General features: G+C 34.5%; 2 protein-coding genes across 3 annotated transcripts in view; one reads left to right on the forward strand and one right to left on the reverse strand.

Moving 5' to 3' along the window:
- LOC123704291 (neurofibromin) overlaps positions 1–861 on the reverse strand; it is a 64392-nt gene extending 63531 nt beyond the window's left edge. The window contains exon 1 of the mRNA XM_045652605.1: positions 733–861. Coding sequence (XP_045508561.1) covers positions 733–792 — 60 coding nt within the window. The 5' untranslated portion in view covers positions 793–861. The remainder of the gene's footprint in view (positions 1–732) is intronic.
- A 519-nt stretch (positions 862–1380) lies between these two features.
- On the forward strand, positions 1381–15331 carry LOC123704387 (sorting nexin-32). Of its 2 annotated transcripts, XM_045652746.1 has the most exons (12): positions 1381–1572; positions 2003–2128; positions 2753–2923; positions 3337–3458; positions 4281–4449; positions 8870–9029; positions 9939–10054; positions 11406–11515; positions 11787–11859; positions 12538–12555; positions 12908–13017; positions 15142–15331. In XM_045652746.1, exons 1-12 carry the CDS (start codon positions 1567–1569, stop codon positions 15233–15235), a joined length of 1275 nt encoding a protein of 424 aa, XP_045508702.1. In that variant the 5' UTR covers positions 1381–1566; the 3' UTR covers positions 15236–15331. The 2 variants fall into 2 exon arrangements, with proteins under 2 accessions (XP_045508702.1, XP_045508704.1); XM_045652748.1 differs by lacking the exon at positions 12538–12555.
- Positions 15332–16754: the final 1423 nt, after the last annotated feature.

The raw sequence follows: 16754 nt of genomic DNA on the forward strand, positions 1-16754 counted from the left end.
ACTCAAAGAATGCACCTTGCATGCTGATGGTTCAAGGGATTTATCTAAAAAACTATACAGAAATAGTCAACTGACAAACTTAAGCTGATGGACAGTTGGAAGAAGTAAATTGAAATTGGTTGAAGACTGGACTACACAACACTAGCTTACCGCCCGCAGCTTCACCTGCTTTCACTAAAACGATTTTAGATTTAAACTATCCTATCTCTCAAGTTGGATCGATTGATCTCATTGAGGACGAACATTGTGACACGAGATTTATATATATTAACATTGTGAAGCAAGTAGGAACAAAAAGACAGATCTTGATGACATAGGAAAAAATATATTCCTTGATGTGAATGGATTGTTAGTTCTTAAAGAAAGAATGATGAAGATAATTTCCTTTGAGCCAAATGAAAAAAAAAGTGTTGCATTAAAGAAGCTGTCATATTTTGTAGCTTTGATTTTACCTGAGCAGCAGAAAAATATGAGAGTGATCGCACATACCTACCTCAATTATATTATGTGATATTCAATAAAATTTGTTATTATTATAATTTATATTTTTTTTATTCTTCAGTTATGTTTTATTATATTTGTTTGGTGTTATGACTGCATATTTTAACCATCGTGTACAGGAAAAACAATAGTTTTTATTCATAATAAAGTAATTTAGGCTCTATTTATAAAAATATGTAATAGAAGGGTGGGTCCACCTACATTAAATTTATGCGTATTTTCAGTACTTACTTGTTCTTCAAATCTTGATATTAGGGTGTTGGCCCATTCTCCCGGCTTTTGTGTACCCATTTTCACAAATTACAACGTATTTCTTCATTAATATAAAATATAAACAAACTCGTCAAACCCGATCAATTCCATTACCTACCGATTTTTTTATTATTTTCAATATTGATGTAGGACAAGACTTTAGGGTTGCAAGTATTGTACATTAAGGCGCCCCAAAATTATTCGCGACCAGAGTAGTAAGTTTATATTACAGTGAGATTTTTATTATATAGATTTTATAGAATTCCTTAAAATATCATTGAATGTATGGGGGAAACGCATATAGAAATAATCTTAAATCACAGAATTTTGGTGAAAAGCGGCTACGCAAGTGTTTCTGTTCATTAAAACGTAAACTCGGATAACTTTATCGTGAGTTATAGTGTAATAGTATTACATGTTAAAATTATAGTGTAAATTTTATACATATTAGATTACCAATTACCATAACAATTACCATAGGTATTCCCAAATTAATTCCAAAGCGAGACGCATTGTGAATAGCAATACTAGTTACCACCTGTGGTTACCACAGATGTGGTGCTCTGTGGTGGTGACAATGACAATCTGTGATGACAATGACAGCATTAAAATTAATTTTCGTTTGTTGCTATTTGACAGATTTTAGCTTCCTCTGATTTTGTCTTTTAGCACAGTCTTTTAGGAAATCTTTGTACGATCGTAAAGTGTAAATAACTTGTAATTATAGTAAGAAAACCACTTCTTTGCACGCCACAGCTCATATTAAAATCTTTGGTTACAACTTACAGGCCACCACAAATCTAATTTCTAACTATGATGGTAAGTCAAATATTTTTTTGTTGCGGTACACAAAAACCGGGGGGCGTTTCCAAATAATACCAATTGGAATTATAAATCTTTTTACAATCTTCAATAGAGAATTATCATGTTCTTGCTAGTACAATATGCTTATTAAAACTTTGTTCTTTGCGTGATTAAAAATAATGACGTGGATAGCACTTTTTAGAGGTGAGTGTACCGCTATCGAAAAAAAAACAATATCATTTATTATGATTAATGATACGTTGAATCATAATTATTGTGGCTTTCTATTAAGTTAGGATTAATATTATTTCATAAAATTATCATCAAATATACACCACTCAACACAGTAACATTAAAATTGTCAATCTCTCTATAAAAAAAGGATTTTACATAAAAAATATTTATTTTTTATTTTTTTAAAATTTAATTGGACTTGTTAATACAGGACTGTGTGGAAGAAAGCAACAACGATCCCCTCACAGTGCCTGTATCCAGCCCATCGTCTGGAGACTCCACTGTAGAGAAGAAGAAGCCAAGTGAAAATGTGTCTTTAGCTGATAACAGTTTATTGGTATGTCTCAATAATTGAGAGCATAATTATTAAGCTATACTATTATTAGATAAGACTTTTTTGTTTCAAAGTGTTAACCCAAGAATTATTAGTTCCAATTATTTTTGAGTAAGATACATCAAGCTAAGACAAATAGGAGCACAGCAGTAGCATCATGTCTAGGAAAAAATAATGCAATAATAATATTGAAAATTTCAATAAAATAATTTTAGGTTCAAAAGTCCCAACCAAGGAATGAATCATTCAAAATGTTAATTTTACATAACTACAATTTGCAATGGTTTTTTCCTCTATTTTAAACAAGGCAAAATGAAATTAAATACATATTGCAAAATTCATTTATTTTCAACCAACATTCTTAAAATTTCCAAGGGCTCTTTACACAATTTTATTTATCTTTATACAGCTGTTTTCAAAATATCAGTACAAATTAATTTATTATAAGTTTTCCCCTCTTGAATTCCTCTTGAATAACAAAATAATTATATATACTATCCTTTGTCAAAAACACTATCTATTTAATATCCAAATCAAATCCTTTGTGTAGTTTTAAAGATTAAAGCATACATGTTATGAAGACAGACAGCGACAGCATTGTTGCCTATAGTGATGTATCTTTCACAGGTGGACATATCAGATGCGTTAAGCGAGAAAGAAAAAGTCAAGTTTACAGTGCACACAAAAACAACACTACCAGAGTTTCAAAAGTCAGAATTCCTAGTTGTGCGGCAACATGAGGAGTTTGTGTGGTTGCATGATAGGTATGAAGAGAATGAAGAATACGCTGGGTATATTGTAAGTATTCAGATGGTTTTAAAGTTAAACATGCAGTAAGCTCTTTACTGAAAGAATATTTCCGGTTTTTTTTTTTAACAAGTAGGTAATGAAGTAAATAATACTATTGTTTACTGCTGCCAAATGGCGGGTTATGTTAAAAAACGATAAATAGTAAATTTTTATTATTATAACTTGTAGTTTATTTGCTTTCTCAACCTTTAAAGTGTTAACACAATTACTTCAGTTAAAATTTTTCATATAAATAGCGTTTCCCCGTACCGTGGCTACGCCTGACCTCTCAGCCCGCTTTTTCATCGAAATTTTTCTACATTTTAAACACTTTCAAATATTTGTTGTTTTATATGTGATTACTAGCATACTACTTTTATGTTCTTTCTTACTTTCAAATATAATCTTTTATTAACTCCCAGATACCGCCCGCCCCCCCACGGCCGGATTTCGACGCGTCCCGCGAGAAATTACAACGTCTCGGCGAAGGAGAAGGAGCTTTAACTAGAGAGGAGTTCCTTAAGATGAAGGAAGAGTTGGAAGAGTAAGTTTAATTTTCAATTTTTTTTTTATTTGCTATGAAATAGGGGTGTTTTTGTTTCGATTTTCGAGACTTTAGTTAAGATAGCGTTGTTACGTATGAAACTTTTAACCTTTTGAAATAATGTAGAGCTCGGATTTAATTATCACTACATAGTATAAAACAAAGTCGCTTTCTCTGTCCCTATGTCCCTTTGTATGCTTAAATCTTTAAAACTACGCAATGGATTTTGATGCGGGTTTTTTAATATATAGAGCGATTCAAGAGGAAGGTTTTAGTATATATTTTATTAGGTTTTAGACAAAGCGGGCGAAGCCGCGGGTGGTAAGCTAGTTTTGTATTAAAATGCCTTAAAAAAAAGATGTGTGTCACTCGGGGACTGCCACGGTAAAGCTATTGCATGCTATGCCTTCAAGCCACACCTCCGCCCGTAGGAGTGGGGAGCGTGAGGTTTTTCGTTACGGAATTTCTCGTTTCGGACCCCGCGCTCAAGGCCCGTGATAGAAGCTATGCAATAGCTTAAAATATGTTCTTTTCATACCTACCTATATAATGGATTTCCCATATTCATCAATTTTGTATAATCGCGATATGTGCATTGTGCGACTCAAATAAGAATTGTTATAATGTCCAATTTTAACAATTTCCTAGTGAATATAATTTATCGACCACTTCCATATAAAATAGGAAAATTTATCAACTTTTCACCATAATCTTGCACATTTTAATGTGCAACTCAAAACAATTATTAATTAAATTAGATGTATTTTTCTATTCTTTAAAAATTTGCAAATTAAAAGTCTACATCTAAATTGCCTATTTCAGTGAATACCTAGCGACATTCAAGAAAACGGTAGCCATGCACGAAGTTTTCTTACAACGTTTGGCAGCGCACCCTGTATTTAGGAAGGACGCACATTTACGTGTGTTCTTGGAATATGAGCAAGATCTGTGTGCGAAGCCGAGAGGAAAAATGGACCTTATTGGTGGATTGGTAAGGTTTAATTTTGTTTGCCAAATGTGTTATCTGTAAAGTTAGGTGAATGGAAAATTGAATCTTATTGTTATGTAAGTAAAGCGTGATTTTGTTTGGCTAATGCCTGTTGTTTGTGAAGTTAGGTGGGTGGAATATTGAATCTTATTTGTATATACGTAAGTGTTTATTTTGTTTGGCTATTGCCTATTGTTTGTGCCTATGAAAGAATTGCGCGTGTCGTCTCCGGTTGGTTTAATGCTCTAAGAGCACAGAGGGTGCCCTTATCACTAAAGAATGATCTCTTCTAGGCAACCCACTGTGTGAAGGATGTAATTTTAAAAAAAGCCAACAACAAAATTTTTTTTTTTTTTTTTTTTTTATTAATTGACATCTGCGATCAGTCAACGGACTATGAGCAGATATTTGGACAGAATAATTTGGCGATTTGAGAACTAGAACCAGTGCCCTAATTCCCCTTTCTAATGTAGCTCAACATCAACATTAGCTCTTTTCAGACGTTTCCTGGGTTTTAGTTTAAGCAATTGCTGGGAGAGTGGATTTGGATGCATTACAAGTCTTTGCTTATGCTTCTTGAGGTATTTAGTAGCTTCTTCCTTAATTGTAGGCATTTCTAAGTACTCATGAATTTCAGAGTTGCGAGTGAACCATGGAGCTGCTGTGAGCACTCTTAAGATTTTGTTTTGCACCCTTTGCATGCACATTAGGTTGGATTCGCTAGCGGAGGCCCAGAGTTGAATACCATATGTCCAAATAGGTTTTATTACTGCGCAGTACACTCTAAGTTTATTGCTTAGAGAAAGTGTGGATTGTCTACCTAAGAGCCAAAGTAAGTTTTTGAAGCGGAAGTTAACTTCTGTCTTCTTCTTCTTTATATGATCTTTCCAGGTGAGCCTACGATCTAAGTAGAAGCCGAGGTACTTCACGCAATTAGACTGTGGTAGAGTTTCTTGGCCCAAATGGACAGGCGGGCAGAGACCATGTCTAAGTGCAAATGTGATGTGATGTGATTTAGGCGCACTTGCTCTTATGCGCCACTTATCTAGCCAATCTTGGGTTTTATTTAGCTGATTTTGAAGAATATAGCTAGCTTTCTCTCGATCTGGATTGCATACTAGAAATGCGGCGTCATCGGCAAATGTTGCTATAGATACCCCTGGGTGTTGGGGAAGGTCGCTAGTGAAAATATTATATAAGACCGGGCCTAGTACAGATCCTTGAGGGACACCAGCTAAGCAAGCGAAGAGAGATGATCTGGCATCATGAACCTTAACCTGGAACATCCTTTCGCTGAGGTAAGATTCAAGAAGTAAGTAATAGGAGTGAGGTAAAAACAGTTTGATCTTGCAAAGTAGACCCCTGTGCCACACTCGATCAAAAGCTTGCTGGACATCGAGGAAGGCGGCCGAACAGTATTCCTTATTTTCAAGACATTCCCTAATAATTTGGTAAACGCGATGAACCTGTTCTACCGTGGAGTGCTGGTCTCGGAATCCGTATTGATGGTCTGGAATCAACTGAACTTGCTGTAGATCTGTTTTCAATCTATGCAGAACTACTCTTTCCCATAGCTTGGATAAGATCGGAGTAAGGCTGATAGGACGATAAGATTGTGCTTCATTAGCTGGTTTCCCAGGTTTGGGAACCATTACAATTTGCGATATTTTCCAAAGAGCAGGAACGTACGATATTTTAAGAGAGCTATTTATGAGAATAGTGAGGAAGACGATTGCTTTTCGTGGGAGTTCTTTTAGGATCTTAGCGTTAATCAAGTCGAAGCCTGGAGCTTTTTTGGAGTCCATTATAGAGATAAGTCTGGATAGCTCACGTTGCGTTGTTAGGCGCAGGGGTGGACAAAGTTGAACATCTTGCTTAAGGATGGTGTCTATTTCGGAATCCTCGGGTGTATTAGGTTCATTTGGTTTAAAGATGTTAGCTAGGTGGCTTGCGAAGACATCAGCTTTCTCTTGATCAGTGCGCGCCCATGAGTCGTTTGATCTAATGGGTGGAGAACAATTCTGTGGTTGTGGAATATTTTTAGTTGCTTTCCAGAGCGAGTGGACTCCATAAGCTTCAGGAGACATCCTTTCGAGATTACTTTTTAGAGAATTATCTCTGGCTTCTTTGAGAAGATTTTTAAGGTCCTTAATAGCACGATTTAAGCGACTTTTATCTGTTCTGTTTCTAGATATCTGCCAGACTCTCCGAAGTCGTCTCTTCTCAGCAATTTTTTCACGAATTTCAATAGGAGTAGGAGTATTATATGCTTTGTGTTTTAATTCAGGAGTACTTATCCATGCAGCCACTTGAATGAGGTTTGTAATATAAAGACAAGCATTATCTACTTCATCTGCCGACTTCATTTGAAGTTTTAGTGTGATATTTTCTTCAAGGTATTGTCTGAAGTTCACCCAATTTGTTTTATGATTGTAGAGCGTGTCGTTATTTGGAATGCGATTTATAATACCTATACTAAGTCTTAATATAATTGGAGTGTGGTCTGAAGATCCGTCAAGACTGGATTCGATTTGAGTGTATTTTGGACAGATATTTTTTATGATGAAGAAGTCGAGAAGATCCGGAATTTTGTTATTGTCCGTGGGCCAGTACGTGGGTTCTCCTGTTGACAATGTTGTTAGATGATTAATGTCCACAGATTTCTTAAGTTCGCGTCCCCTGGTTAACGTAAGCCGAGAGCCCCAATGTGTGTGTTTCGCGTTCCAGTCTCCTCCTGATATAAACCTTTTACCAAGAGTGCGAAAATACGAGGTGAACATATCATCACTAATTCTATGTTTAGGCGGACAGTAAACAGCAGAGATATTAATAGCACCGAGACGGTCTTCTACTCTTACAGTTGTAGCTTGCAGGTGTTTTGCAGGAAAAGGTTCCAATAGACAATGTTTTACACTATTTTTTACGACAACTGCAGAACCACCATGTGCAACGCCATCGGGATGAGAAGTAAAATAAACACAAAAACCAGGTATGCATATTTGACTTCTTTCTGTTGTATGTGACTCAGAGATAAGACAGACGTCAATCCTGTTTTCTTTAAGAAATATTTCTAGTTCATTTGTGTTGGGAGTAATGCCGTTGATGTTCCAGGCAGCTATAGCAAGAGAAGTCATTTTGTAATTTTTGAAATGAGGGTAGAGATAAGACTCACCAAGGAGCCTATTTGTTGAATGAGAATATCTAGCTTTTCACTTTGTTTTATTAGGATATGTTCTAACTTGTTGTTTTGTTCCTGGGTGTCCTGCCTTAGCTCTTGATTACTATTATATCTTTCTCCAGAAACAACTGAGGCATAAGTTCTCTGATGCATTTCGTTTGGGGTTGGCACAATATTGGGGCTAGCAGTGGGCGGAGCTGTAATATTGTTATGGTTTGTCCTTGTAGTGCGAGGTTTATTACGGCGTGCTAAAATCTCTTTATATACTTCACATCCTTTGTAGTTGGCCGGGTGATTACAAGAACATAAAGCGCACTTAGCCGGTGTTGATCTGTCTTTCTTCATACATTCTGAGGTTTTGTGTCCTTCACCACATTTGACGCATCTGTACGGACGCATACAATTGTTTTTGGAGTGTCCATATTGTTGGCATCTCTGGCATTGCACAATGGAATTAGATTTACGTGGATCTTCTATCTTAACTTTTTGGTTGTAGATATATTGAATATTCTTGATTTCGCGATTATTTATACTTTGTTCAACACACACAAAGAAAGTAGACGTTGGTAATTTCTCTGGACCATAGCGAGCATTAATAATTTCACCTACAATTTTGTTGTTGGAACCTTCAACTGCTTCTCGAATAGCTTCGTGCGGTGTGCTGTGGTGAAGATTTTTAATGATAAAACGGTAACATTTGGAATCTTTAGGTGTAAATGTATGGCCGATTAAACCGTTTTCTCGTATAACCGAAATAACTTTCTTGTAGCTTTCTATAGTATTCATCATTACTCTAATGATGTTTTTGTTTACTATTCTGTAGTTAAACTCAGATCGACTTACAGCTGTACTTATAAGTTTTGTGAGCTCATTAAGATCCTCAATGCCATAGAGAATTATCGGGGGAGGCTTGCTCACTGGTATTGGCGCATTATTCTCATCTTCAGTGAGATCGATGGGTAGGTTAGCAAACCTATTTCCAACTTGAGTTGAAGGTCCGGGTGGTGATAGCTCAGAAACTTTTCGTTTTTTGCTCCAAGGGACGCGTTGCCAAGCCGGTGGCTGCTTTTCAGAGGTAAGCATTTCAGAATCTGGACCAGGCATTTCTGCGGTGTTTGAATTTAGCTCTGAACTTAGTAAGGTAGACGATGTTCCTCCGCATTCTTTTGATACCGAATCCGTAACAACAAAATTGCAATAAAAAAAGACACATTCACATACATAAGTATTTATTTTATTTCCCAGGTCCGTTCGATGACAACAACAACTGACGAAATATACTTAGGCGCTACGGTGCGAGATGTGAACGACTTCTTTGAACAAGAGACTGCGTTCTTACAAGAGTATTATTCGCATCTGAAGGAAGCTGTCACTAAAGTGGACCGGATGACGTCTAAACATAAAGGTAAATAATTATTAGAGCTAGCGTGCAAGAGCAACTTTTGTCTCGTTCACTATTTAGTCTCTCCCATCAACTCTATGGGCTAGTAAGAAAGTGCGCGCACGTAGCGACGCAACTCCCCATACAGTTGATGGGAGAGACTAAATAGTGAACGAGACAAAAGTTGCTCGTGTGCGCTAGCTCTTATTTGTTTGGTTCACAAGTTGGAATTGACACAAACAGGCTTAAAAACTATTTTCTAAAAACATTTGCGGTGTAATTCCTAAATTAGTGAGCTAAATATTAATGTAATATTAATAAGAAGTTGTTCGTAATAAGTGTTATTAAAAAATTAAAAATCAATAATATATGATTTTACATAATCTATACTAATATTATAAAGCTGAAGAGTTTTTTTGTTTGATCGCGCTAATCTCAGGAACTACTGGTTCGATTTGAAAAATTGTTTCAATGTTAGGTATCCCATTCATCCGTTCCCGTAGTAGTTCCTGAGATTAGCGCGTTCTAATAAACAAACTTCAGCTTCCTCGATGAACGGGCTATCTAACACCGAAAGAATTTTTCAAATCAGACCAATAGTTCCTGAGATTATGGCGTTCAAACAAACAAACACTTCAGCTTTATAATATTAAGTATAGATTGTTAAATATATGATTTATTATGTAGTAAGATATAAGTTACAGATTATGTAATATTGACATGATTTTAAAAGAGCAACTATGGAGTTTCTTGCCGATTCTTCTCCATAGATACTGCTTTCCGAATCGGTGGTAAATGTTAAAAATACTTATGTAATGACGATTCGAAAGTGCTACTAAATAGTAGTCTAATTGAATAAATGAATTTTTGAGTTTGAGTTTGAGTTTGAATGAAATTTACAGTTTAATAAACATTATTAATGTAAATTTGCAGAAGTAGCCGACGCACACATAAAGCTGTCGTCGTGTATCACACAACTGGGGTCTCGGGAACAGCCGCCCACTGAACGGTTCCTGACTAGAGCCGCTGATACCTTTGATAAGTGTAGAGTGAGTATTTGGTTATATTTAAAGTTGATTTATTTATTTAGAGAATTTTTAAAAGCATAAGCATAATATGTGATTCAGAATAACATATGAAATGCTTGAACTTGGCAAAGTTAGTTGTGTATAAAATACTTACTAGCTTTCCGCCTGCGGCTTCGCCCGCGTTTACAAAGAAAAACCCGCATAGTTCCCGTTCCCGTGGGATTTCCGGGATAAAACCTATTCTATTTCCCAGGGTAAAAAGTAGCCTATGTCCTTTCTCGGGTATCAAAATATCTCTATACCAAATTTCATGCAGTTGGTTCAGTAGTTAAGGCGTAATTGAGTAACAGACAAACAGACAGTCACTTTCGCATTTATAATATTAGTATGGATGAAGTCCCGTGTCCTCTAGTGGGGTAAGGGACAGATGCATTATGTATGATACATCTGTTTCACACAATTTGTGCAAGCATATCATGTTAATCACAATTGTAGGGTTATTAATTTACTTTGTTATTTATTTTTAAGAGTGAGTATTTTTAAAATTATATTTTAAATTAATTTATTTATTGAGAAAAGTTTTAGAGGCGTGTGTGCGAATCATGTTTATGAAAATGTTTGCGTAATTAATTTACTTGGTGTTGTTAATTTACTTCAAACACATTATAAAAATGATGAAATTATACTAATTTATCCCCTTGTCCTAATTGAAGTTTTTTATATACTAGCTTACCGCCCGCGGCTTCGCCCGCTTTGTCTAAAACCTAATAAATTATATACTAAAACCTGCCTCTTGAATCACTCTATCTATAAAAAAAAAACTGCATTAAAATCCGTTGCGTAGTTTTAAAAGATTTAAGCATACAAAGGGACATAGGGACAGAGAAAGCGACTTTGTTTTATACTATGTAGTGATGTATGCACAATTTTGATAAAAATATGTACCTATGCGGCTTGCATGTTTTTATAAAACTTATCTTTGAATTCTATTATTATAATTACCTACTACATAATATTATATTACGTATTAAAATAATAATTATACATGTAAACATCACTATAGCACGCAGAATAAGACAAATTTACACGAAAAAAGTCACTTTAGTACGTAATAATCAACTTTAGGAAAACTAGACAAAAAAAGAGTGTGTATACTTATGTACACGCGTTAGAAGTTATACTTCTTTGGCGTATGGAAAAAATACTAGAATATACAACTTGAACATAGTTATCAATTTCCATACCACCTAGAACTAACTTCATGCTGTTAAATTTATGTGTCGGTGTGCGCGCGCATCGTAACAATTCACTCTCATCATTTTTCTCCATCGCGCCAAAAGAAGTATAACTTCAATTATTTGTTTTTCAACAGAAAATCGAAGGTCGCATGGCGTCAGATCAAGATCTAAAACTGGCGGACACACTCCGGTACTACATGCGCGACACGCACGCAGCTAAAGCCGTCCTTGTTAGACGACTCAGGTAATTATTATTCGACAATATACAACTTTTCATAGATTTTCCCACTGCTGGGACACGAACCTCCTATGGGTGTCCACGCCCAGGTCCATTAGGATTGATTGTTCATAAAATACGTCCAGCGAAATCAGTTTTTTTTTCACCCCCTCCTCCCGATTGTCACGCATCACACAAACCCCCCCTTCCCCCCAGAAATATTTCGTCACAAAAAACTGCTATAAAAATTTTCCATTTTATTAATGTTGTGTCAGTATATAAAATATATTTATTACAGATGCTTAGCTGCCTACGAAGCTGCTAATAGAAATTTAGAACGCGCGAGGGCTAAGAACAAGGATGTGCATGCCGTAAGTTAAAAAAAAATGTATAAATAATTATAATTATTATAAGATTAAACAAAATTTAATTTTACTACTGAAGCAATTATTAATTACAATATCAACTATTACAATCTAGTAGAAGTAGTATTTTAAAATTACATTAACATACATATTTGATATTTTGAATCTACTACTGATTTAAATTGATCAAAATTGGTTCACAAATTTTTATATTTATCGTTAAATTTATACTACTTCTATGTTTTTGACTGTATGTACTATTGTTTGTAATTCACCTTTTAAAATACTGCATCAACGTTTTATACAGCATGTTCTTTATAAATATAAAAACACAATTATCCGTCTATTTTACCCACAATTTATATTATGAATAGCTTTCTTTAAATAAGTATTAATTTTGAACAATAATTAAATTTCAAACTCAAACATTTATTTATCCAATTAGACTTCTTCTAGAAGCACTTTTGAATCGTCATTACATATTTTTAACATTTACCACCGATTCGGAAAGCAGTATCTATGGAGAAGAACCGGCAAGAAACTCCATAGTTGCTCTTTTAATGATAAGTAATAAGAAATGAATTTAGTAATTATATTTATAAAAAACACGCTGTATAATCCTTTTTCAATTAAAAATTTTATGTCAAATGTCAATTATTCACAAGCACATTATTTTCTTGCAAGCCAATGGAAGTACAAGAGGTAAATGCACGCTTAACACTTTTTTGTCATGAATTCTACACTAGGTCAAAAATATAAGATAAAAGGGGAAAAAATCGTACATGAGGGCCATAAAAAAACTTTTGGGTTATCATAAAAAACTAAAAATCAAATAGAATGTCGAATGTAAGAGAATAAGGGAAATACTAATAAGAACATATCTAGATATTCTAAAACTGACAGCAGTCTTTTAAAAAGCAACTTTACTACTTTCACACTCATAAAACATCAATCTAATGTTTACTTTTACAATTCACACCAAGCACACACTTACACATATATATTTATTCATTCATTTATTCATTAATTCATTCATTATTATTAATTAATACAGGCGGAACAAGCGCAATCGGAAGCTTGCGCACGATTCGAACAACTGTCCGCTCGTGCGAGAGAAGAACTCATAGATTTCAGAACGAGACGGGTTGCTGCGTTTAGAAAGAGGTGAGAAAATAAAAACAAATAAATACATTATACATTGCGTAATACGCGCTTGAGTGATTATACGCGGTTGAGTGATTATACGCGGTTGAGTGATTATACGCGTTTGAGTGATTATACGCTGGTGAGTGATTATACGCGCGTGAGTGATTATACGCGCGTGAGTGATTATACTCGGGTGAGTGATTATACGCGGGTGAGTGATTATGCGCGGGTGAGTGATTATACGCGAGTGAGTGATTATATGTGCGTGACTGAATATACGCGCGTGAGTGATTACTGATTATACGCGCGTGAGTGATTATACGCGCTTGAGTGATTATACGCGGGTGAGTGATTATACGCGGGTGAGTGATTATACGCGAGTGAGTGATTATATGTGCATGACTGAATATAAGCGGGTGAGTGATAATACGCGGTTGAGTGATTGTACGCGGGTGAGTGATTATACGCGGGTGAGTGATTACGCGCGTGAGTGATTATACGCGCGTGAGTGATTATACGCGCGAGTGATTATAATGATGTTACGCATAATGTTTTTCTCTGTCACTCTACCTAAAATATTTATCATCTTTAACAGCTGGCAACCCTCATTTGCGGCCGGATTTAATTAAGCAACCATATATGATAATAATTAATAGAAAAAAATTAGCTTTAATTTGATATATGATTCATAAATGTGCGTTATGAGCGTAAAAATGTATCCAAAACACACCTGTTTGCACCAGGCTGCGAAGATGTTGCGGCCAGGTGGAACACGGCAACCGTGACATTTTAGAATCTTTATGTAATTTGCCGTGATGTAGACTACATTTTGTATAAAAAATAATAGAACGAAATTTTTTCCCCAAAATCAATTAGAAAAAATTTAATTAAAAGAAAGAAAGAAAAGAAATTTATTGCCAAAAAAGTAAACAGCCAAATACATTATAAAATTTGTCTTAAAATTAGGCAACGGATACAGCCTCAGCAAAATGCTGCACAAAAGCAGCGCTGATTTTCAGGCTGTACCGGCGATTGCGGTTCGTCTTAATATTAAAAAAGAATTAGTAGAAGTCTAGGTACTTTAAATAATACATTTATGCGGACATGGGTGTAAGTCTCATTTTAGTTAATACATTTATTAACTAAAATGAGACTTTACACCCATGTCCGCACGATGCAGACCGGAGTCAAAGAATGAATTTATACATTTTAATAATTATAAAAACGTAAGCTTGGATGCTAATTCAGAGAAATCGCACCCACACTCTATTCCCGTGCGAACGGCGTATTCAGCAGTTTCGTATGAAGGCAGGACCGTAACTTCCTATAAGTAACTAGACTAACAATCGCGTGTTAAAAGGTCGTCTAAAATGTCCAAGCGGCGTTGTATAAAACATTCATTGAAATTAGCACCTTATTTCGTGGCAGTAATGTTCAAAGTCCATTGTATTGCTCATTAGAAAACTCTGCCTATTACACACGTAGGCAGAGTTTTGTTTCAGACAATTTTTTACTTTTGAGCGTGTTTGTGTGTCTTAATTGTTTATAATACTAATTATATACTTGAGATGTCTAATATGTGTTTCTATACAGATTTTATGATGAGGAATTATTTTTTGTTTGTTTGTTACGATAAAAAAGGACTAGATCGAAATCATGTCTCGAAAATATTTTTATCACTAGCTGCACCCTGCGGTTTTACCCGTATTGCTCGACTCCTAAAATCATATTGCCTATAGCCTGCTTCAATAAATTATGTGCTATCTAAAACTGAAATTATTTTTCAAGCTGGACCAGTATTTCCTCCATACTACTGACAGATTTTTCGTTGTTTCGCTGCCGCTCGCGAATGCGTCGGTGTACGAACGGCGTTAGTGCGTTCAAGCAAACAAACCTTCGAGCATTATCATCTTAATATATATAAATCTCGTGTCACAATGTTTGTCCTCAATGGACTCCTAAACCACTTAACCGATTATAATAAAATTCGCACACCATGTGCAGTTCGATCCAACTTGAGAGATAGGATAGTTTAAATCTCAAATCGTTTTAGAGAAAGCGGGCGAAGCCGCGGGCGGTAAGCTAGTAAAACTATAGATTTTTATTTTATTTCTGTAAATAACTAATATATTTTTTTTTCAGTTTGATAGAATTGGCCGAACTTGAGATTAAACATGCGCGCGCGCAACAAGAGTTGTTCAGGAAATCTCTGCAAATGTTGAAGGAGTGTCAATAGATATTAATTTATTATTTATATAAAAAAGAGCGTGTGTGCCGAGCACACGTGTCAGAAGTGAAACTTCTTTGGCATGATTCAAAGATACCAAAATCGTCGCCGTACTCGATGACGTGACGGTATTACCATGACGCGACCTTGAAATTTTACTCTCAACGCGCCTAAAGAAGTTTCACTTCGATAATTTTTTTATTAAGTAATTATTGTTCAATGTAAAGCAACGATTTTTTTAAATATGATACAAATAATATAATTTGTAATAAACCAGTGAAAATAAAATTTTATTGGTCAATAAGGCTACTTTTTTAAACATTTCTCATTATTTTATTTTTATTTAGGTTTTAATGAACAATAACAAATAATATTGGAAAACAGACACGAAAAATGTCTTACAAAATAAATTGTAATTATTAAAAACTATGGAGACGCTTTTTTTTATAAATGTTTATTGGTTTCAATTTTTTTAGCTGATCATTACAGCTTAAATGACTGTTATTTTGGCTTATTTAGAAATAAATATGTAGGGTCGTTATTAAAAAAAATGCATGTTCATTTGGAATAGAAATGTAAAAAGCTATGGAGTAGCCTCTGAGTTTTTTTTAAATTGTTGAATTAAATTATTTTATTAATTAATTGGATAATTGGATAAATTGAATTTGAATGAGGCGAGTTGTAAAATATTTACATTCCGATTTTTTAGATATAATTATGTATTGTTCTTCATATAGTAGATATAATTTTGTATAAATAAAACCAATTTCTATTTCCACACATAGATAAATTAATTATTATTAAGCTCTATTTTGTCTGTTCTTTTTTTCTTTTATGTCAATGTCAAATGTTGGTTTGGCGTTTAAAGTACACACATTTTAATATGTTTATTTTTTTTTTCGCGAATTATGCATAATATTATGTCGGATTAAAAAACATATCCAATAATTGTTTATTTTACGTTATAAAATTATGATTTTTATATTTTTTCATACCAGTGTAAATTTAATTCGTTTCTTAATTAGCACGAACTATCTTCCAAAGTAATTTTATCATAAATTGGCACATATTATACTGAGGCAAATAAGTCGATTTTTAATTTTTTGTATAGCATGATCATAGCTTAAGAATATAATATAATTATTATTAATGTTAATAAGTTAATAAGTATGTCGATGGACGTTTTTTTTTAATTATATAAATTATATTCCACTTGTTTTGGCCAAATCAAAAGTATTGTTAATAGTTATTATTTTAAGGGCCGATTTTTCAATGCCCAGATAAACAGTCTAATAACTACCCCTCGAATAGATTTATTCAATTGTTTATCTAACTCATAACAGCTCGCCTATTTTTCAATCGTGATTTATTTGATGAATAACTATCTGACCAAATATTTCCATATTGGCAGCTCTGCTCTTGGAGTGGCGAAACAAACATATTAAATTAGTCAGGTTAGAGCGGGATAGAGTCAACTTGCAATATGTCAACAACCGTCATTATGACTCACGTCAGGAGTGCATTTTAA

Source organism: Colias croceus, chromosome 29 (genome assembly GCF_905220415.1).
Source record: "Colias croceus chromosome 29, ilColCroc2.1".
In the NCBI taxonomy this organism is placed as follows: Eukaryota; Metazoa; Arthropoda; class Insecta; order Lepidoptera; family Pieridae; genus Colias; species Colias croceus.

What these genes read in the sequence shown, in the direction of transcription:
- LOC123704387 (XM_045652746.1), top strand. An exon ending in TAGCTGATAACAGTTTATTG is followed by an intron (nt 2,129 to 2,752) that starts GTATGTCTCAAT and finishes TATCTTTCACAG; the next exon opens with GTGGACATATCAGATGCGTT. An exon ending in ATACCTTTGATAAGTGTAGA is followed by an intron (nt 10,055 to 11,405) that starts GTGAGTATTTGG and finishes GTTTTTCAACAG; the next exon opens with AAAATCGAAGGTCGCATGGC.